Here is a 25163-nt window from a genome sequence, read left to right as displayed (position 1 = left end):
TGGTACTGGCATAAGGACAGACATACAGATCAATGGATTAGAAATGAGACTCCAAAACCAAGCCCACACACTTATGGCCAACTGATTTTTGGCTAGGGTGCCAAGATACTTCAATGGGAAAAGAATGGTCTTTTCAACGAATGGTACTGGGACAACTGGATATCCACATGCAAAAAAAGATGAAGCTGGAAGCCTACCTACCTCACAACATACAAAAACCCAAAATGAATCAGAGGCCTAAACGTAAAAGCTAAAACTATTAAACTCTGACAAGAAAACATAGGTGTAAATCTTCATGACCTTGGATTAGGCAATGATTTCTTAATTATGACAGCAAAAGCATAAGCAACAGAAGAAAAAACAGATAAACTGAACTCAATCAAAATTTAAAACTTTTGTGCTTCAAAGGAAACCAGCAAGAAAGTGAAAAGACAATCCACAGAATGGGAGAAAATATGTGCAAATCATACATCTGATAAGGGATTGATATCCAGAATATATCAAAAATGCCTACAACTCAAAAGCAAAAACCAAACAACTCCATTCAAAAATGGGCCAAGGCCTTGAATACACATTCCTTCAAAGGAGACACACAAATGGCCAATAAGCACAAGAAGAGATGCTCAACATCATTAGCCTTTAGAAAATGCAAATCAAAACCACAATAAGATACCACTTCACAGCCACTAGAATGGCTGTAATCAAAAAGACAGATAACAACAAGTGCCAGCAAGGATGTAGAGAAATTGGAACCTTCAAACATCACTGGCGGGAATGTAATATGATGCAGCCACTTTAGAAAGCAGTCGGGCAGTTCCTCAAAAGTTAATCACAGAGTTACCATATGACCTAGCAATTCCACTCCTAGGTGTACACCGGAGAGAACTGAAAACACATGTCCATGCAAAAACATGTACACAAATGTTCATAGCAGCATTATTCATAGTAGCCAAAAAGTGGAAATAACTCAAATGTCCACCAACTGGTGAACAGATAAATAAAATGCGGTATATCTATATAATAGAGTATTATTCCACCATAAAGAAATGAAGTTCTGATATACAGCATAACGTGGATGAAAAACATTATGCTAAGGGAAAGAAGCCAGTCACAAAAGGCCACATATTGTAGGATTCCATCTATATGAAATGTCCAGAATTGGCAAATCCATAAAGACAGAGAGTGGATTTCTAATTGCCTAGAGCAGAGGAGAGGGAGGAAAGGAGAGTGCCTACTCACAGGTAGAGGTTTCTTTTTGGCGTGATGAAGATGTTCTAGAATTAGACAGTGGTGATAGTTACACAACTGTGTAAATATACTAAAAACCACTTAATTGTATATTTTAAAAGGGTGAATTTTATGTTATATGAATTATACCTCAATACAGCTGTTATCAAAAAGGAATCAAATCCCTTTATGTATCTTTAAAACATTATATACTTTCCTCTTTTGTTAGGCAGAGCATACTTAGCATTGCTTCTGTGAACACACTCAAGGTCATCACTATGAAACATCAATTACTGAGCAGCTGTATATTCACAGACTTCAGTGGTGTGCTGGCTACTAGCCCTTTGACATAGACCTCCAAACCACTGCCTTCAGCCTTCTTTCTACCTGTTTACTATGATTTTACTTCCTCCTCCTACCATGAGAAGTCAAGAAAAACCTGAGATTAGATGCAGGAAGGATACGAAGGAAAAGCCAAACAAGCATGCATACAGGTAGCCGCATGTGCTTAAGACAGAGGCTGTTCCAGACCCCCTCTTCAGAGGCAACGTCTCCAACCGTCCAGGTTCAGTGGTCCACAAGAAGGGGAAAGGCACTAAACCAGGTTTAGTGGTCCCAGCATCTCAACCGTGGGACACCTCAGAAGACACTGGCCTCCCTCAAACTGCCTGGTCCTCCCTGAGAACCACCAGGGCAATGGCTGCCAGACCACCAGGTCCCCACGTGTCCCGGCTGCTTCACCACCACTCCAAGCATGAGCCCTGGGACAGCTGCTACACCCACTGCTGACTTGCTGCACACACAAGTGGGCTGGCTGGCTGAGGATGCCCCGCCTCATAGCTGTAGCCACAGGGAACATTTTCTCTGCAAAAAGTTTACTCGCTATAGCGAGGGGACATGAGAAATCCATTTTGGAGTCAATATTCTTTCTTTTACGCTGTTTGATGGAGACAGAGGTCAAGCCATCAGGACCCGCTGCTACAGTCCCTTCTCCCACAATCCTTCACCTTAAGCCCCTCTAGGTGATCAGCAGGCCAGCAACCCTAACCAGCCCTCTCTCAGCGTGCACCGGACCGGGGTGAACGCCCAGCCTTGGAAACAAAGCAAGTGGCTGAGAGGAGTCAGTCCAACCCTCCATCTGGAGTATTTTAAACACACGCCATAGAGACTGGAGTCAGATGACGGTGAGCCCTGGAACCAGAGTCAGGATGCGCAGAAGCCATGACCGGGACCCCTGCCCACTGCGTGCAAACTACGGTGCGGCAAGGAGGCTGCGTGCGAGTGAGAAGCCCTGTCTGCAAGGAGAAACGGGGAGCGGCAGAGAGGGGAGCCGGCAGAGCCATGACCCCCGCTCAGCCCCAGGGGCTCCAGAGGAAAAGGCCACTCCAGGCTCTCCGGGTGCAGCTCCCAGACTGTCCAGTTCACTGCAGTCTCCGTCCTGGGAGGCTGAGATGGCCTCTGCTCTTCTTACACAAAAACCACCTTCACTTAACCTAAGTGGCTTGTGTCCCCTGCAAGAAAAACAGCTCCAACTAAAGGAGGGCCTGCTTCCCCTCCCTGACATCAAGTGTCCTAGTGTCCACTTTCTATATAAATGAACCTCAGAGCCATCTGATGTTCGTTTAGTGTGTGTGTGTGTGTGTGCACGCACGCATGCAGGGGTAGGCGGGGGGTGGGGGGGGATTTTGATGCTTTATTTAAGGCACAACCTGCCAACTTAGTGTAATGAAAATATTGCCACACATTTACTTTTAGCTCCTTATAGCTACTTTTCTCATCTTTTCTCATTGGGTTTTAAATCCATTTGGGGTTTTTTTTTAATTGTGGAAAAATACACATAACCTAAAATGTACCACTTTAACCCTTTCTGAGTGTACAATTCAGTGGCATTAAGTACATTCACGCCGTTGTGCACCATCCCCACTCACCACTGTTTATCTTTAAAAGTGCTCTGAAAGCCATGACTTTTTCATTCTTTTGTATTAAACAGGGATTTCCGTCTAGGCTCTGTCATCAAGCGACAAGGCGGTGCCGAAGGCGCTGGAGGGGAGACGGCAGAGAACACCCGCAACCACCTGGAGCAGCCCCAGGGCGGCTAAGTCCGTCCTCGGTTCCTCCGGCCCCGGCCACGGAGGCTGGAGCCTAAAAATACCGGCAGAGGACACACACCGGCTGTCAAGGAGATCCAGCCCAGTTAGAAAGGCTGCCACTATCACCTGATTTGCATCAGAAGACACCCATACGGGCAGCAATGGGTCATCTGTAGAATAATCAGATTCAGTGGAGAAAGACTGATGGTCCTCGCCTCCCAGAGTGCCTGGAATAAATCTCTGGGCCTTGAACTTGGTCAAGTAATCCATGATCAATTTCTGGAGGACCCCTAGGAAGAAAAACAAGTACTTCAAAAATGTTGAGTACCCACTCGCCACCTTCCGCTTGTTACAGCTCTCTTTGTAAGCACAACAGCCTGTTACCGATAAAATTAAATAAGAGACCTCCATCAGAAGCTTTGTCAAAGCAAATGATTCAGCCAGCACATTTCATAATGGCAGAGACAGAAAGGATAAGGCAGAGAATGTTGCCGAGAACACCGGGATGTAAATATGAAAGAAACTTTCAAAAACTAAATTATATTCAAGGTATCTCCAAACGCCAGGCCTGGAGCAGCCCAGGGAGTACGCCCAAGTGAAGATGCTATATGATCAATCACAGTGGACTCACCGGAACTCCCCAATCCACAAGAGTTTCTTAGTAGGAAGAATCTAGCAATCGATACATCCTAATAACAGTTATATTAATCAACTCCAGGAAATAAAGCTAAATGAATGTACATAATACTACCTTAAACATAAAATGTCTGAGGTTAGCAGACACTTTTGCATCTGTAATCGTGTATTATTTAAGTCTGTTTTTCCAACACTATAAACTCTCATCCATATTAGAATAAAGACCTGAAATGTGTCATAGGGAATAACTAAGCAGAATGAACATTTTTGTGCTGTGCATCTTTAACAATTTCTTTTGCAATTTTTAACTCGCAACATGTTAGACCTAAAAAATTAAGCCCTCTCTGTATACCAGAAAGGAGGCACCTCGGTGACTATAGTTCAAATTCCTCGTACACAGACGGCCTGACCTGGAGCAAGTACCTCAAAAGGGAATGAGAGAGTTACACAGAATAAGACAGCTGCACACCAGCACAGCAAGTCATGAAGTGAAATCCCACACATGCAACTTCATTTTCTTAGCATCATAAGTCAGATTGGGAAGGAACTTTAGAGGCTGTCACTAGGACTACTCTCTACCCAACACGTGAATCCCCGTAAAATTATGACCGAGTAACTCATTATACGAGAGCAGAAGCCTAGGAAAAGTAAGATGAGATGTTGAGCCAGAATCAAGAGTGACGAAGTAGGATCTGGTAAGGAAGAGAAGGCTGCAGAGGCCAGGGAGAGAGGCTTCTAGCATCCGGCCTGCAGAAGTGGCAGCAAGCACAGCAGAAAATACACCTCTAGCTGGGGTCCTTGCTCCCGTTCACCAGTGCTCCTGGCTACTGAAAGAGAAGAGTACAAGCTGGGAACCACAGTGGACTTGTTCTCAAAGCCATACAGGAAACCTAAGCCTTTGTGGCCAGAGGACTCATCTAGCACTGTTTGGTTCAGGGTAAGACAAAAATGATATTGCTGGCACTACAGCTAGGCTGCCCAACATTTTGAAATCTGATATCAAAACCCATAACTTTTCATAAATCCTACAGCAGTACACAGTAGAACACCGTTTTGAAAATGACTGAGTGTTTACGGAAACCCTCTACCATTAAATATTCCTTTCTTCGATAGTATTTACAATTAGATTCCTTCCTGGAGATTGTATTTAAATAATTTTAAAATGATTTAGTTCTTAGAGAAAATAATAAATGTCATTTAAGTCAGCTTCAAATGCTTATGCATGTCTACTTGCTCTCATTTTTTTTCTCAGAGCATCTACTTAAAGGAGAAAGCTAAATAACAGACCACAAATCTCTGTTCCCCACCAGAAAACCTGGCTCAACCTAAAGGAACACCAAGCTCTCATTTCATTTAAGGCTGGGAGAAGACAATATCTCTGAGTTGTCAGGAGGTTTAAAAAGTCATCTCAGGAGTAACACTGGGTATCAATCAAAATGGTTGCAATTCAAATCATCTCTAACCATAAACTGTAACTGAGCCAAAATGATTTTTAAATATAACACATTTTACTTCTAGATGTTTCTTGGCAATTAAATAACTGGAAAGTCAACAAACCCCCAAGAAACCAGAGAAAATGACCTTTTTTTTAAAGCTCACCATTCATCAACTACAGGAGGCCCGAAAAATGCCAGACGCCAGAGGCTCAGCCTCCAACGCGGCCCTGCAGAGGCAAACTCCAAACAAGATTTCTTAAAGAACTGCTCTCACGCAGCACTAAATTACAAGCAGTGACCTCCCTGGAGGAGAAGCTAGAGTCAACAGCTACAGGAGTGTATGATCTAGGAAGATAAAACCCAACTCCGACACAAGAGCTGCCATGCCAGTTACATAATTATAATCACAACATACTGAAACTCTAAGTATCAAACAATAGTTATTTAAAATATTTCAAGAGCAAGAGAATCCCTCCCCCCTCAAAAAAAATCCAAATGTATTCCAAAAGTAATTTGCATAGAATATAATTTAATCTGCAGGCCTAACCTCTCTGAAATAAAGTAGAATCCTCTGATTTAGCCAAATTACAACAGAAATGCTACTTTATAATAAAGGAGCTACAGCACAGCACCCTGAACTTCATGGGAGAACAAAAATGTAGTGTCAATATGTTCACAACACAGCTCAATCCACAAAATCATGAGATAATTAAACTGACTGTTTTTAGGATTCAATCTGTTTCGCCAGAAACCTTGTCCAAGCTACACTGATGCAAATCAGCATGAGCAACTCCAGCTCTGTTGAAACAACTCCAGTATCTTATCTTTTGTTTTACCTTTTATCACTGATTTATGGGCTGATGGTAAACTGATTTGTCCATGTGCCAGAAGTCAGCTTGGGAACACAGAACAAGAGAAGAGATTTGGAAGAACCAAACTCATGAATGAAAACGCTGACGTCATAGCTCAGCTCCCAGCAGAGCTCAGGGTAGTCTGTGAAGAAACAGTGCATCTTTGGGGATGTTAAACCACTAGTCATTTAATAAAGGGTATAAGATAGAAAAAGCCCTTGCTCAAAACAAGGGAAGGGGAAAAAAGGGGAGAGAAGAGAGAGAAAGAGGAAGAACCACATTAACAACCTTTTCCCTAGGCCAAATATGAAAAATACACAGTGTATATGCCATGAACAATCATAACTTCTAAACCATGGAAATATTTCATATTATTGTTAAAATTACTATTTTTTTTAAAGTATGGTTAGCTATGTCTCTAAATAAGAACAAAGTCTCATTCGCATCTTAAATCTTCCTCCTGCCGTGTGCCATCACATTCAAAAAAGAGCACACAACATAGTTTTAGCTCTTCACTAAAAACTATCTGGCATTGCCAAACTATGCCTAATTTTTAAACAATTCTGAATATAACAGGGTGGGACTCAGTGACCTCAGGCAAGCTACTGGAATTTTTATGTGAGGGGAAAAAAATGCTTTTATCTAATGATGTAATATAAACTAATAAAAAAAGAGATTATAAAAATTTGATTTACTTAGAACTATTAAGAACAGCTAGTATGTGGACTGTTCACATTTTTCATCTCTTGACAGAACTTAAAATACAACTAGTAATACAAACTTCTATGAAGTTTAGACACAATTTACTGAAATCCTATTATTCAGGACACTTAAGTAACTGATTCCTAGATTCCTAATGTTTCCCAGGAAATTTAAGATTATTACAGTCTTAGAAAATAAGTGACCCTCAGAGCCTCGATCACCTCTCCAGAGCACAAAACTACAGGGACATTTTCTCTCCTTTACCATTCACGTGGCTTAAAATAGCCATTCACCCAAAATGGATTTTTTTTTTTTAATTTAAGCAGTAAACAATTTTGCCAATAAACATTTTTAAAAGATCTTATTAAGTTAAAATGCAAACCATACCGGTTTTATCTGTAAATCTAAAATGTTAAAAGAGATCATCTCACATTTCCACCACAAATATCTTTGATAGAACATCACTACCCCCTTGTGGATTCACAATAAAAAATCCTTATCTTCAAATTTCACTTTTTAAATGTTTCATTCTGCTGAACTTCCATTAAAGTTTACATTCTCTTCACTAAGGGTTACTTTATTTCAATTACTTTTTAACAGAGAAAAAATACTTAACATTTTAAAATAACCAATTCCATCAACTTCTTTACCTTCTAAGCATCCCCATTTTGGGGACTGTTCTTCATACAATAAGTATATTTGCTGATTTCAACATGGTAACCATACCAATGTTCCATTTTTTCCTTAGGATATCTGAATTTACACTCACAGTCATCATTTTGAGATTATTTTTAAAAAATAAATGGGTAATTTCTTCACTATCGCATCTTTTCTTTCTCTTTGATAACTTCCCACTTTGTACCAATTTCTTTTTATTGCTTCCAAATGGTTTGATATCCATGTGCCCCAGAAAACCAGTGGGGCACACACCTCCTCAAGAATAACTTTTCAGCTAAGAATTAAAAACCAAATCTAAGTTTTAAAAAGACTAACTCTTGGTTGTATTGCTATACCCTCAGAAATGCTTTCTGGCAATCTAAATCAACCCTGATGAAGGAAAAAAAGATAGTACCTGGTTTTCAAAGTAGAAAAAAGCTTTGTTTTCTTTCTCTCTTTCTTTCTTTTTTTTTAGTTGCAGGAGTACCTCTGGCTGTATCTGCATATCATTCTAATATAACACAGATACATACTGTTAAACGTATGCTGTAAAAAAGATTAAATAAACTTAAATATCTGGTTTATCACTTGTTACAGACACTAGATTTAGCTGAAAGTTATAAGTCATCTCCGCAATGATGTGCAGGCCACAGAGAGACGGTCCGAGTCCTGGTGAGTCGGATGGCCGTTTCAGAGAGTTAGTGCCCCATTTTCTCATAAATGTTGGACACAAAAGTAGGGACACAGTAATTCACTATTACCATGAGAAGACAAATTCCAGTATTCATTCTAATGGTTAGGTGGAAATAAAGGAGGAAAAATCATCCACTTGGCAAGTGTTTTTAAGTGACTAAATACATGATCTTACCTTGTGGTAACTGCTAAGGAAAGATAGGAGAGACGGGCACGGTCTGTTAAATGACTGAACACTCTGTGTCACCTGCCAACCCCACTGAAGGCTGTCTATGCAAAAAGGAGCGACTAACAACGTGTCCAAAGCTAGCAGCTGAGCCGCAGAGGAGGCGGGGTCAGAGCCGGCCTTCGTGGTTTCCTTTTTGGGGATTTTGTTATGAGTGCTGTTTTTAGATTTGGGCGGTGGGGGGGGGGGTGTATTTTGGGTGACATTAGGAAGTGAGATCACGGGTGAGATTAATGCCACTTAATTAGTGTCCAGGTGGTGACGTGTTTAAAACTGTTCAGAACTCAGCCCCAAACATTTACTTGAAGGCACGTCACATCGGGCACCTGTAAGTACAAAGCCATACTGCAGAGAGCAGAGTGAGGGATCCAGCCCCAACCAGCACGTCTTCCTCCCCTGCCGATACCCTCTCCTAACAGGCTCAGAAAGGGATACGTTCATTACATGTCTTGAAGGGCCTGGCTAAATCTGAAAAAGAGAAATAAAATGGGACTGCACTTTTCCAAATGAGGGACTCATGTGGAAGAGAACATGCAATTCCACCAAGAATGAGCAAAACATTGAGGTGAATGTAGAAGAACCATTTCAAAAATATCTCTGGTCATTCCAGCTTACAGTATGTCAATCAGCTGAAAGTAAATGAACAACCCACTTAAAAAAAAGTGAAAAGGGAAGTAATGTGGCTGACACTTGGCCTCTCTTTGCGGTGGGGTACATAATATTTCTTTTTTAGTCCAGGGTAATGAACTAAAAAATGCTCAGGAAGCATTACCAATCTTTACACAAGGAGGCCCATGACCTTCTACAAGCAATGGCGTTCAAAGCAGAAAGATGCAATAGAACCTTAGAAATACACAGCCAGCATACTGATGGGGAAAAAAAAAAAACCACCTTTTACTTCGTCCCACCATATAAAAAATTCAAGGATGGCTGTCCTTGTCAATATATAGAGAAACACTCTCCTTACAAATACATGACAAATATCACAGGATGGAAGACCATCTATACGTTTACAAGTCCCTCTTTCTAATGACAGAATGGTAACACATCTTCATCGCAGGACTGATGGCCATGACATCCATGGATGGCACAAGATACAGGGATCTAACAGCATCTGATCAACTATATCCTGAACCTGATTAGGTATTCAAAACATAAATAAAAAGAAAAGAAAGACAGATTACACACTATAATCTGGAATAGGGGGTGAATGACCGTGCATCCTAACTCATGTTCTATGGACATAGAAGCAGAGCCAGAACACTTCCTGCCCTCACCCTCAAAGACACCAAAGACCAGAGATGGTACTAAGACAGGCAGCGTGATATTAGAAGACCCCCCACTACCTCGTGAATGAAGGCCCCAAATGAAGTATCAATAGTATACTTGCTGCCTCTGCCCAAAGAGGTGTATCGTTATCAAGCCAAAGAAACAGAAAGAAGTTGGCTAAATGCAGCAAAAACAAAAATTTTCAAAATTCTACACAGGGAGGCCCAGGCACCAAAAGGACACAGTATTTCACTGAGGATGCTATCCAGTTACAAATACTACCCTTCACCCCTTACCTTGTGGCTTAAATCCCATTCCATCTCCCTTCAAGAAGTAACACTGCCTCTTACTACAGGACAAAAAGAATGGTGAGCATCCCTCTTTACTGAATGACAGAAAAGCTATAAATACAGTAGATCTACAAATTTTTTTTTATAATAACAATGAAAAGGGCAATAAACAAACCTTGTGGGAAGAAAGGGAGGTAGGATTTAAGTCATCTAGAACATCAAAAAGAAAAAAAAAGGTCATGGTAAGTGATTCTAGAAGATACAGAACATTTTAGAAAATGATCTGTTATAATGGAAATACAACAGAAACACACAGCACCTTGTCCCCACAGAAAATATTCAGTCACATATTCACACAGATAAAGGACAATGGCAAACCCCATACTACAACAATCTTAAACAAGAGCTCTTCTTAAGAGTGAAATACTAGCAAAATTGGTTTCTACAGATACTGTAGAGGGGAAATCTGATTTAACATAGGAGGAAAAGAAAAAGCGCATTTCAGGTTAATTCTTTATCATTACTGTCATCATTAGGTACACCAAACCTACACCCCAAAATACTATAAGGCTATTTACCAAAATAAAGAAAAGACACAAGTAACAGTACCAATAAAAAATGTAAAGAATTAAAAGTCACATAATAAACAAAAGCAGTGGTATGTATACCAGATACCTAGCCTAAGAATGGTCACTACAATTAGGCGTAAAATTTAGATATAACACTTCCTGGCAGCAGAAATCTACCAGCAGCGCATACAGTCCTTACTATCTGATAATATGAAATTTACCAGTTAATCATAAGAGAAAATTTTCTATCATCACTTCCTTCTATAAAGGATGTATTTGATTGCATGTTCTATACAATTCCTACTATGCTGCTGTTCAAATGTTATACAAGCATCCCAATCAACATATACCTAAATGACCTAAAAGTTATACCTAGACATTTAGGAAGAAGATTGACTACTCTTTCTACACACACACCCACACCCACACACACCCCACACACAGTCTGAAGGAAGGCTGTTGAGTGCTTCTCCCAGTCTGCCCTCCACCCCCTCCACCACCCCGACTCCTGCAGGGACAGGAAAAAGCTCAATGGGATAGTACACTATTAGAGTATCTCTTTGTAAGATTACAATCCAAAGTTCAGAAAAGAATTCCTTACATGAATACATAAAAAGACAAGCACAAGATATACGGTAATGTCATTCGCACTAAAAGGCTAACAAGACCCCTATGGTCTCAAGCAGAGTCACATGACCCCCCCCCCCATGCACACACAGATCCCTGCACGTAATACAAGCTCAGCGAATGAAGGTCTCCAGGATGAATGCACTCAGTGATGGGAACGTGGATGTAAAAACAACTTCTCTCCAAAAGGCCAAATTCAAAGGTCCCACAGAGGAGGCAATGCGCACAACTAGGAGGGGAAAGGAAGAGAACATGAGAATCACCTTCTGTTGCTTTTTCCATAAGGAAATTAGAAAGAAGTACAACTGCACACAAAGATGTATTTCCCCAAAACACAGGAAATGGGAAATGAAGAGTGGCCCAGAGGAATGAGGAAGGGAAGAAGGAAATGTTAAGCTAGAAGATGGGCCAACTGAGAAGCAGCCAGAAAGAAATATAATCCCACCAGGCACAGGGGCCACACCCAGCATAAACAGAGAGCTAAAATAATGCCACCTGACTCTAAAGAATAGGTTATTTTAAGAGGAAAGCCTAAAAACTAAAGAAATGGAAAAACGTGGATAAGCAGGATATATAAAGATGTCTCAAAGAGGAGGCAAGAGCAACCCTACTGCTTGGAAAAGGAAAATCTGACCCAATCTGACCGTGAGCAGAGGTTGCCGCGAACACGTCAACATTCTGAATCCACTGAACAATGAGATGAAGAAACCCAACATTTCCCAGGCGCAGGATAAGTCGGGTCTTCAAAAAGCCCAGGGAAGAGATGTCCCGTGGGTCACCCAACCTTGTCCAGAAAGCTGGGGGTAAGGGGAGAGGGGACTGCGGGCAGGGGAGAGTGATGCTCTAACAGAAAGATATAAAAAAGTCATTAAGAGAACAGAACCTGTCTACCTGACCGCACACTGGAAGAGTAAGAGGAAAAGCTGATCTCCAATAATCTACGGGGACAGGTGACACAGAAAGCACAACTGCATCAAGCTCAAAGAAAGGAACGTGAACTTTGCACACTAACCTCCGGTGTGTCCCTCTAACCTTTACCATTTTCGTTCTACTGCCCATGGAATGGAGCACCCTGGTGGGCAGGGAAAATTCCAAAAGGCAGTCGGTGGTACAGGGAAGGGCAGGAGAGGATCCACCACTGGAAGAGAGAGGACTCTACTGGGAACACGCCAACATATACAGCAGATAGTCAACTCTTGTTTTCCCAGGGTCGTTAATACTACACCCTAAAAAGACACAATTCCATCAACTGAATATAGATGCAGGCAGAATAGAAATAGCATAAAAACTTTTAAAAACCAAAAAAAAACCGAAATTGAGGTCAAAAGCACAACTTTCAGACAATGGGTATGATATCCACTGGATAACTCAATACTGACTGAGGGGCAAAGTCGTGAAGTCAACGACTCATGCTGAGCAATCCTCCCGGTAACCTTGCCCCGGACTCAGTAACTCAGGTGGAGAGTCTCCTCGCTAGAAAAGCGCTTCAAGGTCCAAGAGCGCAGTCCTGACAAAGCTTGTCGGGGAGGACGGGGCTCCACACTCGGCCGGTCCCAAAGTAAGACGGGGCTGCTGAGTGAGGCACCCAGCAGCCATTCCAGCTATGGGAGGGAGGGGGGAGGGGCCCCAGAGCCAAGCGGAAATGGCCAAATACACAACTGTGATGCTCAGAGAGAACCTGGAGAATCATCCCTCCCACCCTTCCACAAAGTGTCGCAGGCCTTCCCAAAGGTACCTTTTCCTAATGTGCACAACCTCTCTCAATTATTTAAATGGCCAAAATAAAACAGTGACATATTTATGGCCATTCATTCCTAGTTCTGTCACAGAAACATATTCTTCTCACCTGCCCCTATCCTTCGCCCAAAATACATGAAATCTCTCTCTCTTACATGGCAGTAAAGAAGTCAAGATGGGAACTTTTCACCCCGTGAAGAACCAAGCAGAGAAGACCACCCCTAAATTCAGAATGCCTAAGTTTTGGTGCACATGGGCAAGCCCTCTACACTTTGTGTATTCAGGGACTTGGTGGACATTCAGGATGTCATTCTGCTTATTCAGTACAGTACAAATGACAAAGGAAAGAGTGGTTAAGAATTGGCCATTTATCAATGAGTCTCCTGATTCCTCTAAGCCTGAAGGGTTACCAACAACAGTGATACACAGCTATGTCCTTACACGTCAAGGTCCCCATATACACCCAAGATGTACAGACAGTCAGTCATCTAACCCTTCCAACTTCCTGTGTATAGGTAACGAATGTGATTTCACATATAAATACATGCCTATGTGCGCATATATATATATAAACAAATGCATAGTATCATTTTTTGCCAAAAGGGAACCAGAGCAGCAAAAAACCAGAAAGCATCTAAATTTCCCCTTCACCTGAAACCTATAAGATCGAAAGAAATGTTTGGATCCCACGAGAGACAACACCAGGGCCCAAGGAAGGTTCTAGTACAACAAGGAGCACACCAGCAACCTCTTCCCGAATGGCATGTGGGCGACATGGGTGTCTACACTCCCTTTTCTGGATGGAAAGGCATATGGCTTCTTCTTACCCAGCCAACATGAATACAATTTAAGAAAATTAGAAAAAGTCAAGGTAACAGGCTCACTAAATATGGCTGACTGGGAAACAGAAGCCATAAGGAGGATATGAGTTCTCTTAAAAAAGAAATGGGAAGTTTATTTCCAGGGAAGGTTCAAAGTCTCTTGAATGTAGGATGTACGAAGTCTGGTTCTCACTGCACAGAAGACAGTAATCCGAACACCAAAAGCCAAGGGCACATGAACCTCTTTCTGGGGGGGGAGGGTAGCGTCAACTGATGAATGCTGCCCCGACCTAAGAGCAAGAGTGAACTGGAAGCAAAAATAGACCCGTTTCCCTCAGACACAGGCCGTCACTGCCGGGACCCCGGCCCTACATCTGATGGGGCAACCACCCTCACCCAGACGAGAAACTCCAAGGAGAGAGACGTGTCAGGGGAGAGAGACAGATGGGGAAAGGGGCACTGGAATGTCCAGTTCCTCCCAAAAGAGAGAGAGGGCAACTCAAAGGGTATTCAGGAAATGAGCTCACCCTAACCCAGGAAAGTGTGCGGAGAGCGTGCATAATCTGTAAGAAGTATGTGCTTTCCTATTTAGAAATGACTTCAGAGCTGCACAGGCCCCCACTATCCACTGGGTGAGGGAAGAAGAACGTGGGGAGCCCGAGTCCCCTTGTCCTGACAAAAGGGTCAATAGATGGTGTGCAGAGGCACCAAAAGATTCCACAGAGGATGAGAGGATGATACGGACCCCTCTACCAAAGGAGGATCAGGGTCACAGAAGGTAAAGGGCAAGGGAATATGGAGAGCATCACTTGCCACAGGAACGGAGACCCCACCCTCCTGGCTGCGAGGGGTGCAAGGGCAAGAGTAGGATGGGAGCGACTGCTGGGGGCGGGGATGCTGCGCAGGCCCCCTCCCAGGAACGGAAGGGGGAGGGGTCACACGAGGCCCTTCGGCCCGGGGACGCTCAGCAGGAGGGGGTCCCCCTGGTGGGGAGAAGCGCGGGGACCCCGCCGGCTCTGGGAGGCGCCCACGGGGCTCCAGGGTGAGGCTGGACAGAGACTGCCCGGCCCCGCCGCCGAGAACCAGGGGCGGCGAGGCTGAGCGCCGGCCGTGCCCCGACGGGGACCGGTCCGGGGCAGCGGGGCGCGGGGCCGGAGGGGGCCTGAGGAGGATAAACTTTCCGCCCCGCGGCCCCCACCGGGCCCGGCGCGGGGGGCGGGGGGCGGGGGCCGCGCCGGGCCCGGGAGCGGCGGGGATGCCCGGTCCGGGTGGGGGAGGCGCCGGCCCTCCCTCCGCGGCTCCTCCTCCTCGCTGGGCCCGGCCCCCGCCCGCCGGCCCCCCGCCCCTCCGGCCCCAGCCCGCCCCCGGGTGGGGGTGTGCGGCGCCGCGCTCCGCCGCCCCGCGTGTCACCTCAGGACCCGGCCGCGCTCCGCCCCCCCACCCGCCGCCCCCTCCCCGGCCCGGGGCGCCCGCCCGCCGCCGCCGCCGCCGCCGCGCCCCCGCGCTCCCGCCCGGCGCCGCCGATGCCCGGGATGTCCGGCGGGGCCGGGTCCCGCCGCCCGCCGCGCCACCCCCGGGCCCTCACGCTCCGGCTCTTACCTTCCGGCTTGTTTTCGGCAGCCATTTCCCCTCCGCGCGCCACATCCTCCTCCTCCTCGCGACCGGGACCCCGAGCGCGCGCCTCGTACCGCCGCCGCCGCCGGCCCAGCCACCCCGCCGCCGCCGCGCACCCGCCCTGGCCCCGCCCCGCGGCCCACGCACTGAGCCCGTTGGGCCGCGCGGCTGCCACTCATCGCTCCCGCCACCAATCGCCCCGCACCAGGGGTCTCACTACTCTCCGGGAGGAGCGTCCTATCCATCCGGCCCATTGGCTAGTCACCACCCAACGGAATGAAAGGATTGGTCAAGAATCAACGCCCCCTCCCCACCCACTCCCAGGAAAGCCCGCCTTCCAGACCTAAACAAAGCTTTCCAGTGGCCAGAGCACGAAAGAACTGCCCAATCAGGAAGGGGCCGACACGGAATATTTCCTCGAGGCCGAGACGTGGCGTTTTGATTGGGCGTTACTACAGTGTTTCCCAGGCCGTCCAGACCAATCAAAGGGGGTTCCCGGAACTCGGGAGCGGCGAAGGGAAGCCCCGCCCCCGAGCGTGACCGTCATGAGGAAGGCGCTCGCTCATTGGCGCGCTGGGGCTTTTCCCGCGTGCTCCCGGGGCTGAAGGACGTTCCCGGGGAAGCCGCTGCCGGCGCGTGGGGTCCCGGTGGCAGTGGAGGACGCGGCGGAATCTCCGGGATTCCTCGGCCTGTCGCTTCCGGGGGCAGCGGGGGCCGGGGGCCTCGGGGCTGGCGTCGGCCGGGCGCCGCGCTCTAGAGCCGGCCGGCCCTGGGGTCCGGGCGTCGCTGCGGGCTGTGGGGGAGGGGCGCGCCTCCGACAGGCCCCGCCCCTTCCCCTCCCCCTCACCGGCGCCCCGCCCCCTCGGCCAGCTCCGCCGCGGCCCCTCGAGCGGGTACCTGGCCCGCTTGTGCCTGTCGTTGCCCGCCCCCGGTGTGCTCCGTTGTCCCCTTTTCTAGAGGCTTAAAATACTGAAACTTTATTTTGGTCACGTTGGCCATGTGACCCGCAGATCCGATGACTCATAGATGCCTGTCCCAGGATGAGGCCGCTGAGCAGAATCTTATAGAAACGTTAAGCCTCGGCGAGCGTGCTCGGTGGGCGAGGCAAGCCAAGTTTGCTTCGGTCCTGGGCTCACATTCGTGGCTTTTCCGGTCGAATATTCCGGCGTCCACCGCACTCACGCCCCGTGCGAGGTGGGGAGACCAGCTGGGTTTCAGTCGCGGGGAGAGAGCCCAGGAGCGGGTTAGGATCCATCCTGGGGGGGAACAGACACACCGCTGCAGCTTCTCTGGAAATCCGTCCACATCTAGTAAACCAGCACACACTGTACAGACAAGCCTAAAGCCAGATGAGATGGCAAAGATGAAAATGCCCCCTCCCAGAGAAATTCGGGAATTGTGCACGTGGGCAGGTAAGACCGGAAACAAAGGAGAGGGCTGAAATCTCCAAGTTTTTAAAAAAGGAAGAAAAGTTGAATGAAAAGCAGAACTCCAACCGCTCTGTGTGAATCTGGTACGGTTTGCAGTGAGAACCTTTCAATCCTCTACATTTTGTTTTGTCCTTTGCTTCCCGTGGATGACAGCTACCAGCAGCAGCGAAAGGTCCTCGTTTGAGTATTTTGGCACCAAGATTGATTGTCAAAGTGAATTTTGTGCCAATCCTAACAACATGTGTTCTTTTTCTCGTCTTCACAACTGAAAATTTCATAAGTTTTTCAGAAGTAAAGATGTCCCAAAAGAATGTTTTGTATTATACACTAATTCTTCAACAAACTTTCATTTTATGAGGGTCAAAAAATGCAAAATTTTAACAACGAGGGTACAATATTTTATCAATTAGCCTTCTTAATACCACCTATGTTGACGATCTGTGTGGTGAAACATATTCTTAAAAGTGCTGGTGGCCTTGAAAATTAATGTAACCCTTTTGAAAAGCAATTTTACAGTATGTATTAAAAGCCATAAAAAGTCTGCATCTTTTGACCCAGTAATCTTACTTCTGGGAATCTATTCTAAGGAAATAACACTGAATGCCAAAAAGCTATATGTGTGAAGGTATTCTTCACAGAATCACCATATTTGTTACAAAAAAAAAAAAATTGTGCTAATGCTGGATGTTTAATAACTAAATTGTGTTGTATCTACACAATAAAACATCATGGTAGTCACAGACATTAGACACAGAAAGAAAAGTTTACCCATTGCTAGATGGGGGGAAAAAAGTTTTCAAAATTATGGCATTCACTTGTTACATATGATGTGATTACAGGTAGAAAAAACTGCATTTTGAAAAAAGACTGATATAAAATACACCCAAGAAATGATATTTGGGGTATTGTGAGTGGTTTCTCTTATTGTCTCTATTTCATGTAATATAGCTATGCTGTTTTTATAATTAAAACATATACTTAAATTTAAAAATAATGTTATCCAGTGTGTACTAGAGACCAGACTCTGTTAGATCCTGAGGATGTAAGGTTGAATAAAGTTGAGTGTCTCCCTCCAAGGAGCTCACAGCCTATAAGGGTTAACAGATATGAACAACAGCAGGTCAAGGTGCAGTGGGGACACAGGAGAAGGTCATGAGTATCACCTGGGCCTCGAGTGCAGCCTGTAAAACTGTAAAACAATGCTGCTCTTATCACTAACTTTTTTTGTTTTTGGAAAATGTAGTTATAAAAAATATGATGTATGTTAACATGTAATGGGTTTCTATTTTTAATGAACTAATAAATATTTTTTGTATTTCTGTACAACCCATGCACACCAGATAAACAAATCACAAAACAAAAGCTCTTCAGAGTCCTCAGTTATTTTTATGAGTGTAGTAAATGTATCCTGAGATCAATGAGTTTGAAAGCCTCTGGGCTGGAGAATGAGATGTTTTGGGGTGGACTGGCCAGCTGGTGTCTTAGACCATTCCGGAGGCTATAACAAAGTACCAAGGATTGGGTGGCTTATAGCAACAGAAATTTACTTCCCCCAGTTCTGGAGGCTGGAAGTCGGAGATCAGGGAGCATCCTCAAATGACAGAGAGCAGAGAGGGGAAGCAAACTGTCTCATGACTCTTAAAAGGACACTAACCCCGTCATGGCACACCCATCCCCCATGGCCTCATTTAATCCTAATCACCTCCTGAAGGCCCCACCTCCTAATACCATCCCATGGGAGGTAGGGTTTCAACACATGAATTTGGGGGGAGACACAAACATTCAGTTCATAACAGCTGGTGTTTGCCTTTGCTTGGGAGGGTAACGAAGAGGTGGGTACTTCCAGTAAGGGAAGTGACCTGAGTTGCTAAAAGCCCAGTTGGAAAGCAGAGGAGTCAGAAGATGTGCTGGACACCCCATCCCATCCTTTGAATCCTTGGCCATTTTGGCCCTAATGTTCTTCAAGGAAAGAATGTTACTGTCCAGGACCAGATAGACATAGGTAAATAGTGGGAATATTAAATGGTTACTTTTTACCTCAAAAAGACTTGTAAAAGAGTGTTGTTTCCTGGTCAGCTTTCTGAAGTAATTAAAGTGACCATTATTACTGCTGATGATAATAATAAAAGTGCTTGGACTTGCTTCCTTAAACTCAAGGTACTGAAGCTCCATGTTACTGGGTTGAGAGACAAAAGAAAGGACTGAACTGAACCCATTTGAGAGCTCAAAGACTCCTAAAAGGGAAACTCACCAACACAGGTCAAGAAAGAAATAATTATTCTATTTATGCCTTCCTTAGCTTAGAAAGGTAATGATGATATCCAAAAGTCCTGCTTCCAAAAAGTTTCTCCCCTTGCCTTTCCTTTAATTAATTTTTTAAATTTCAAGATCACTGTAGATTTGCATGCCATTGTAGGAAATAATACAGAGAGATCCTTTGTCCCTTTGCCTTTTCAAGATAAAAAATAATGAAAACTTGTGAGCTTCTGAGAGCAAACCTTTCACTAATATTCCTTGTTTTCCCTATCCTGCAAACATTCATCTTCCCTCCTCCCCCCATGTCCGTTCAGCAATTCTGGCAACCATTGCAATCTCGGAATATCTACCATCAGTATACAAGAGTAAAGACTTGTCTGATACCCCAAATATAAGGAGATATCTAGGCCTAGTAGACCTGAATTTCAGCTCACTTGAAATATAATTTGAACATAAAAGGCCCAATTGGCGGACCAGTAATCTGCTGAAATTTTGAAATGAATAAGTGGTTTTCCTTGTTCAGTATTTACTGAAGTGTAGTAAGGCAGAATGGACAGTAGTCCAAGGACCAACCACACCACTTCTGGCTGTTTTGTTTTCCTTTTAATGTTAAAACCCGGAACAGGGAACTTCCCTGGCGGTTCAGTGGTTAAGACTTCGCCTTCCGGTGCAGGGGGTGCGGGTTCGATCCCTGGTTGGGGAGCTAAGATCCCACGTGCCTTGAGGCCAAAAAACCAAAAAACATAAAACAGAAGTAATATTGTAACAAACTCAATAAAGACTTTAAAAATGGTCCACATCAAGTGAAACTTTTAAAAAAATAATAAGTTTTAAAAATACAAGAACAGAACATTATCCATCGCAACAGGGGTTTCAAGAGATGTTTTTTAATAGAATACTACTCAGCCATGAAAAAGAATGAAATAATGCCATTTACTGCAACATGGATGGAACTAGAGATGATCATACTAAGAGAAATAAGTGAGAAAGAGAAAGACAAATATATGATATCACTCATATGTCAAATCTAAAATATGACACAAATGAATGTATCTAGAAAACAGAAACAGATTCACAGACATAGAGAACAGACTTGTGGTTGCCCAGGGGGAGGAGGGGTGAGGAGGAGATGGAATGGGAATTTGGGATTAGCAGATGCAAACTATTATATATAGAATGGATAAACAACAGGTCCTACTGTATAGCAGAGGGAACTGCATTCAATATCCTGTGATAAACCACAATGGAAAAGAATATATAAAAAGAATGTATATATATATATAACTGAATCACTTTGCTGTACAGCAGAAATTAAGACAACATTGTAAATCAACTATACTTCAGTAGAAAAGGAGATGTTGTTTAAACAATCATAAAATCTTTCCACATCACCCAACTATTGCATACAACATATCTGAGTGCACCCGCTCTCCAGGGACCCTCCTTGGAGTTACAGCTAAACGCCTTTGATAGAATGTATCTCACCTCCATACCCGAATAAAGAGTCAACCCTGTTTTTTCTAGACTTTCCCTTTAAAACTGGAGTCTTTCCCCTCCCTCTTGAGCCTTCTGGTATGACAGCCGGATAGTTTCTTTTATTCAATCCAAACTCAGGACCAAAGAAATGCCTTTTTTTTTTTTTTTCTAAAGAGGGAAAATACTAAAGAGATGGGGCTTTGCTGGTTCGGATGGGCGCTTCATGACTTCCAAAGTTAACAGATCTAGGAGATCAGCAAGACAGTGGACTCGGGAACTAGACTGCCTGGGTTCACGTCATGACTCTTGTTCACCAGCTGTGTGACTTCCAGCAAGTTCCTTCACCTCTCTGAGATTTCCTAACCAGAAAATGGAGATAATAATAGTACCAACCTCAGACAATTGTTGTAAGAATTAAATTAGTTGATCTTTGTTAAGAACTTAGAATAATGCCTTGAACTTTGTTAACACTATATATGTATTTATTACATAAAATAAAAATACCTCTGGCCAAAAAATGAAAAAGAAAAAACAGATCTAGGAGACCAGGATGCCACCTCTGATTCCTGGGACCCAGAGAGACATCAGTGGAGCCCCCAAAATCTCTCTAGAACAAGGACTTGGGGAGAGCAGTGTGATTGGAGGGAGGGGACAAGGGGACTTCAGCATATGCACAGCAGAGCCCAGCTTGCACGTCCATTGTCTGTTTATCTGGGGTGCTTCCAGGAGGCTGAGGGGGATGGTAAGGTTGCTGAAGTCACCCCCGGCTACCACTGAAGACTGGTGAGACCATGTGGAGGGCTCACATATTTGTTTTGTCTGTTTTCTCACTTATTTGCTGCAACACGTTCCAATGTAATTTATGTCAACTCTCAGTCTTCTAAGGAAACTTTGTTTAGTTGTTGCAAGTAAAATGACCTGTCAAAACACCTGAAGGGAAAAGCTGCCGCTCTATCAAAGACTATCAATAGTTTTCTTTGACAGTCACTGAGAAGCCAGCGCCCAAGAAGAATCAGACCGATGCTGTCTACCCTAGAAAATAAAAAAAGGTGTAGACTCAGAGGTATTGCCTTGTCATTAGCTTTTCTGTTTTTCAAACGAAGTGAGCAATGTATTTTTCTTTGTGTATTAAGCTGTGACATATTACACAGCCATTAAAAAGATGGGGGTAAATCAATGTGTGCTGTTATGGAAGGTTCTTCAGCTTAAATGTGTCACTGAAAAAAAAGAAAGGCACAGGGCATAATGTATACTATTCCTGTGTGTGTATAGATACAATGTTCATTGCATATATAGATATTCTTGTATATACAGAAAAAGTTTCTGGAAGAATAACAAGAAATGTATTGCCTGCAGTTGCCTTTGAGGGTGGAACAGAAAAAAAAATAAGGCTTACTCTTCATTTGATATGGTTTAAATATTTTTGCCATGTACATTCACCCAACAAATATTTATTGGGTGCCTCCCGTGTACCAGATACTGGTTCTAGGTGCTGGGGATACAACAGTGAACAAAACAGACAAAAATCCTGCTCTCCTGGAGCTGATATGGAAGTGGGAGAGACATGATAACAAGGAAATGTATGATCGCAGGTTAGAGAAGGATAAATGCTGGGAAAAAAATAACATAGAAGGAGGGGGTGGAGGGATGAAGGTGCTGCTTTAGATAAGGTGAGGTCTCAGGCCTGTAGGAATTGAGGAGAGCCAGGCAGTTATGGGGGGGAGGAATATTCTGGGCAGAGGGAACAGCAAGTGCAAAAGCCCTGGGGCAGATGCACACTTGGTGTGTTGTAGGAACTGTGATGAAACCACTCAGAAAGAGCTCTGGAACAAGAATCCAAAGAGGAATCTAAAGCCAGTTCACACAGGACTTTGAATTCCATGGTCCTAGAAAGCTGCTGGAGGGTATTGAGCTGAGAGTATTATCTCAGTGGTGTTGTAAGAGGATCCCCCTGCCACGATGTGCGGAATATCCTACAACGGAGCAAGAGAGGAAGCAGAGAGACTTGTTGGGAGACTCTTGCAGTCATCAAGACTTGATGGTGGCTTAAACAAGGTGCATTCGTTTCCTGTGGCAGCTGTAACAAGTTACCTTAGTGGCTTCAAACAACGTAAGTTTCTTCTCTCACAGTTCTGGAGGCCAGAAGTCCAAAAGTCAGTTTCACTGGGCCAAAATCAAGGTGTTGGCAGGGCTGTGCTCTCTCCGGAGGCTCCAGGGAATAACCGTTCTTTGCCTCTTCCAGCTTCTAGTGGCTGCCAACCATCCTCGGCTTGCGGCCACCACGCCCATCTTTGAGGCCAGCACCAAATCTCTCTCTGCCCCATCTTCACATTGCCCTCTCCTGTGTGTGTGTGTTCCAAATCTCCCTCTGCGTGTCTCTTATAAGGACGCTTGTGGTGGCATTTAGAGACCACCCAGGTAATCCTGGATCATCTGCCTCATCTCAAGATCCTTAACTTGATCACATCTGCAAAGACTCTTTTTCCAAATAAGGTAACAGTTACAGGTTTCAGGGATCATGACCTGATATCTTTGGGGGCCATCATTCAGTCCAACATACCAGGGCGGGGCAAATTTTTTTCAGTAAAGGACCAGGTAGTAAATATTTAAGCTTTGCAGACCCTATGGTCTCTGTCACAACTACTCAACTGTCACAACTGCCATTGCAGTGCAAAAGCAACCATGGACAATATGGAAATAAATAGGATGCCTATGTTCCAAAAAAACTTTACAAAAACCAGCCACAGGTCTTAGACCAAAGTGGACGTCCTAAGAGGTACGTGGATTTGGAATAAGTACTGAAGGTAGAGAGATTGCCCAGGTTTTGCTGATGAATTGGAAGTGAATTATTTAAGAAAGAAATGCTTTGGGCCAAGGTTTGACTCTTAGAATTTTGCCTGAGCAACTGAGTTAATGGTGTTGCCACTTAAAGACAGGGACAGAGCAAGTTAAGGATAAGAATTCCACTTAGGACTTTTAAATTCTGAAATGTCTATTAGATATCCAAGTGGAGATATCAAGAAGGCAACTGGATATATGCATCTGAGGCCCAGAGAGGTTGTGGCTAAGAGATACAAAATTGATGAGTAACCAGCATTCAATGGCATCTACAACTATGGAACGTGATAAGGTTTCCTAGGGGAGGGAGTGTAATTCACTCTTTTACTCAATCATAATTTTCAAAAAATTTTTAAAATCATGAAATAAAGTGAATATGTACGGAGAATTTTCTTTAGCTCTTTAATTAATGAGGGAACTAGTAAGGCGTTGAAACCGGTTCAAAGGAGAATTTGAAGACCACAGGTATATTCATAGACAAGGAAGAATGCTTGCTAAAAGATGCAAAATTCATTCACATCCTACAGGGCAATAAAGTGTCATATTTGGGGTTATCTTTTCTGTAGGACAAAAATTAATCACATCCATGGGCAAGAATCATTTGCATTACTCTCAATTTTCTACTTCTGCTGAGTCCATAGAAAGGAGTTAAAGATGCTCGCTCCTGGAAAATCAGCTCCTCCCCAGAGGGTCCACTAGGCAATGCCCAACACTGTGCTGAAAGGATGCTCTTCCTCGTTTCCAAATCACAGGCAAATTTTTCCTGACATTCTCATTCAGCATTTTTAAAATTTATTTTATTGAAGTATAGTTGAGGGACTTCCCTGGTGATCCAGTGGGTGGGACTCCGTGCTCCCAATGCAGGGGGCCTGGGTTTGATCCCTGGTTGGGGAACTGGATCCCACACGCATGCTGCAGCTAAGTCCACATGTCTCAACTAAGATCCCACGTGCCGCAACCGGGACCCAGTGCAGCCAAAATAAATAAATAAATTTTTTTTTTTTTTAAAGTATAGTTGATTTACAATGTTGTGTTACTTTCTGCTGTACCACAAAGTGATTCACTTATACATATATATATTCTTTTTCATATTCTTTTCCATTTTGATTTATCACAGGATACCGAATATAGTTCCCTGTGCTATACACTAGGACCTTGTTGTTCATCCATTCTCTATATAAGGATTTGCATCTGCTAACGCCAGACTCCCACTCCATCCCTCCCCCCATGCCTCCTCCCCCTTGGCAACCACAAGTCTGTTCTCTATGTCTGTGGGTCTGTTTCTGTTTCGTAGATAAGTTCATTCGTGTCATACCTTAGATTCCACATATAAGTGATATCATATGGTATGTCTTTTTCTTTCTGACTTATTTTACTTAGTATGATCATCTCTAGTTCCATCCATGTTGCTGCAAATGGCATTATTTCATTCTTTTTTATGGCTGAGTAGTATTCCAGTGTGTGTGTGTGTGTGTGTGTGTGTGTGTGTGTGTGTGTGTGTGTGTATACCACATCTTCTTTATCCATTCATCTGTCAATGGACATTTAAGTTGCTTCCATGTCTTGGTTATTGTAGATAGTGCTGCTATGAACATAGGGGTGCATGTATCATTTTGAGTTATAGTTTCGTCCGGATATATGCTCAGGAGTGGGATTGCTGGATCATATGGTAGCTCTATTTTTAGTTTTTTGAGGAACCTCCGTACTGTTCTCCATAG

The 25163-nt window shown here is 44.1% G+C and overlaps 1 protein-coding gene across 4 annotated transcripts in view; it reads right to left on the bottom strand.

Moving 5' to 3' along the window:
• CAMTA1 (calmodulin binding transcription activator 1) overlaps window positions 1-15548 on the bottom strand; it is an 875067-nt gene extending 859519 nt beyond the window's left edge. For 3 of the 4 annotated variants that reach the window (XM_036854351.1, XM_036854359.1, XM_036854413.1), the window contains exon 1: window positions 15431-15548. In XM_036854351.1, coding sequence (XP_036710246.1) covers window positions 15431-15475 — 45 coding nt within the window. In that variant the 5' untranslated portion in view covers window positions 15476-15548. Of the gene's footprint in view, window positions 1-3443; window positions 3608-15430 lie in introns of all 4 variants that reach the window. The other variant, XM_036854334.1, reaches the window with a different exon arrangement.
• Window positions 15549-25163: the final 9615 nt, after the last annotated feature.

The sequence above is a fragment of the Balaenoptera musculus genome, chromosome 1 (assembly GCF_009873245.2).
Source record: "Balaenoptera musculus isolate JJ_BM4_2016_0621 chromosome 1, mBalMus1.pri.v3, whole genome shotgun sequence".
NCBI classification, from domain to species: domain Eukaryota; kingdom Metazoa; phylum Chordata; class Mammalia; order Artiodactyla; family Balaenopteridae; genus Balaenoptera; species Balaenoptera musculus.
Note: the sequence above shows the minus strand (reverse complement) of the source record. Positions and strands in the feature narration are given on the sequence as shown.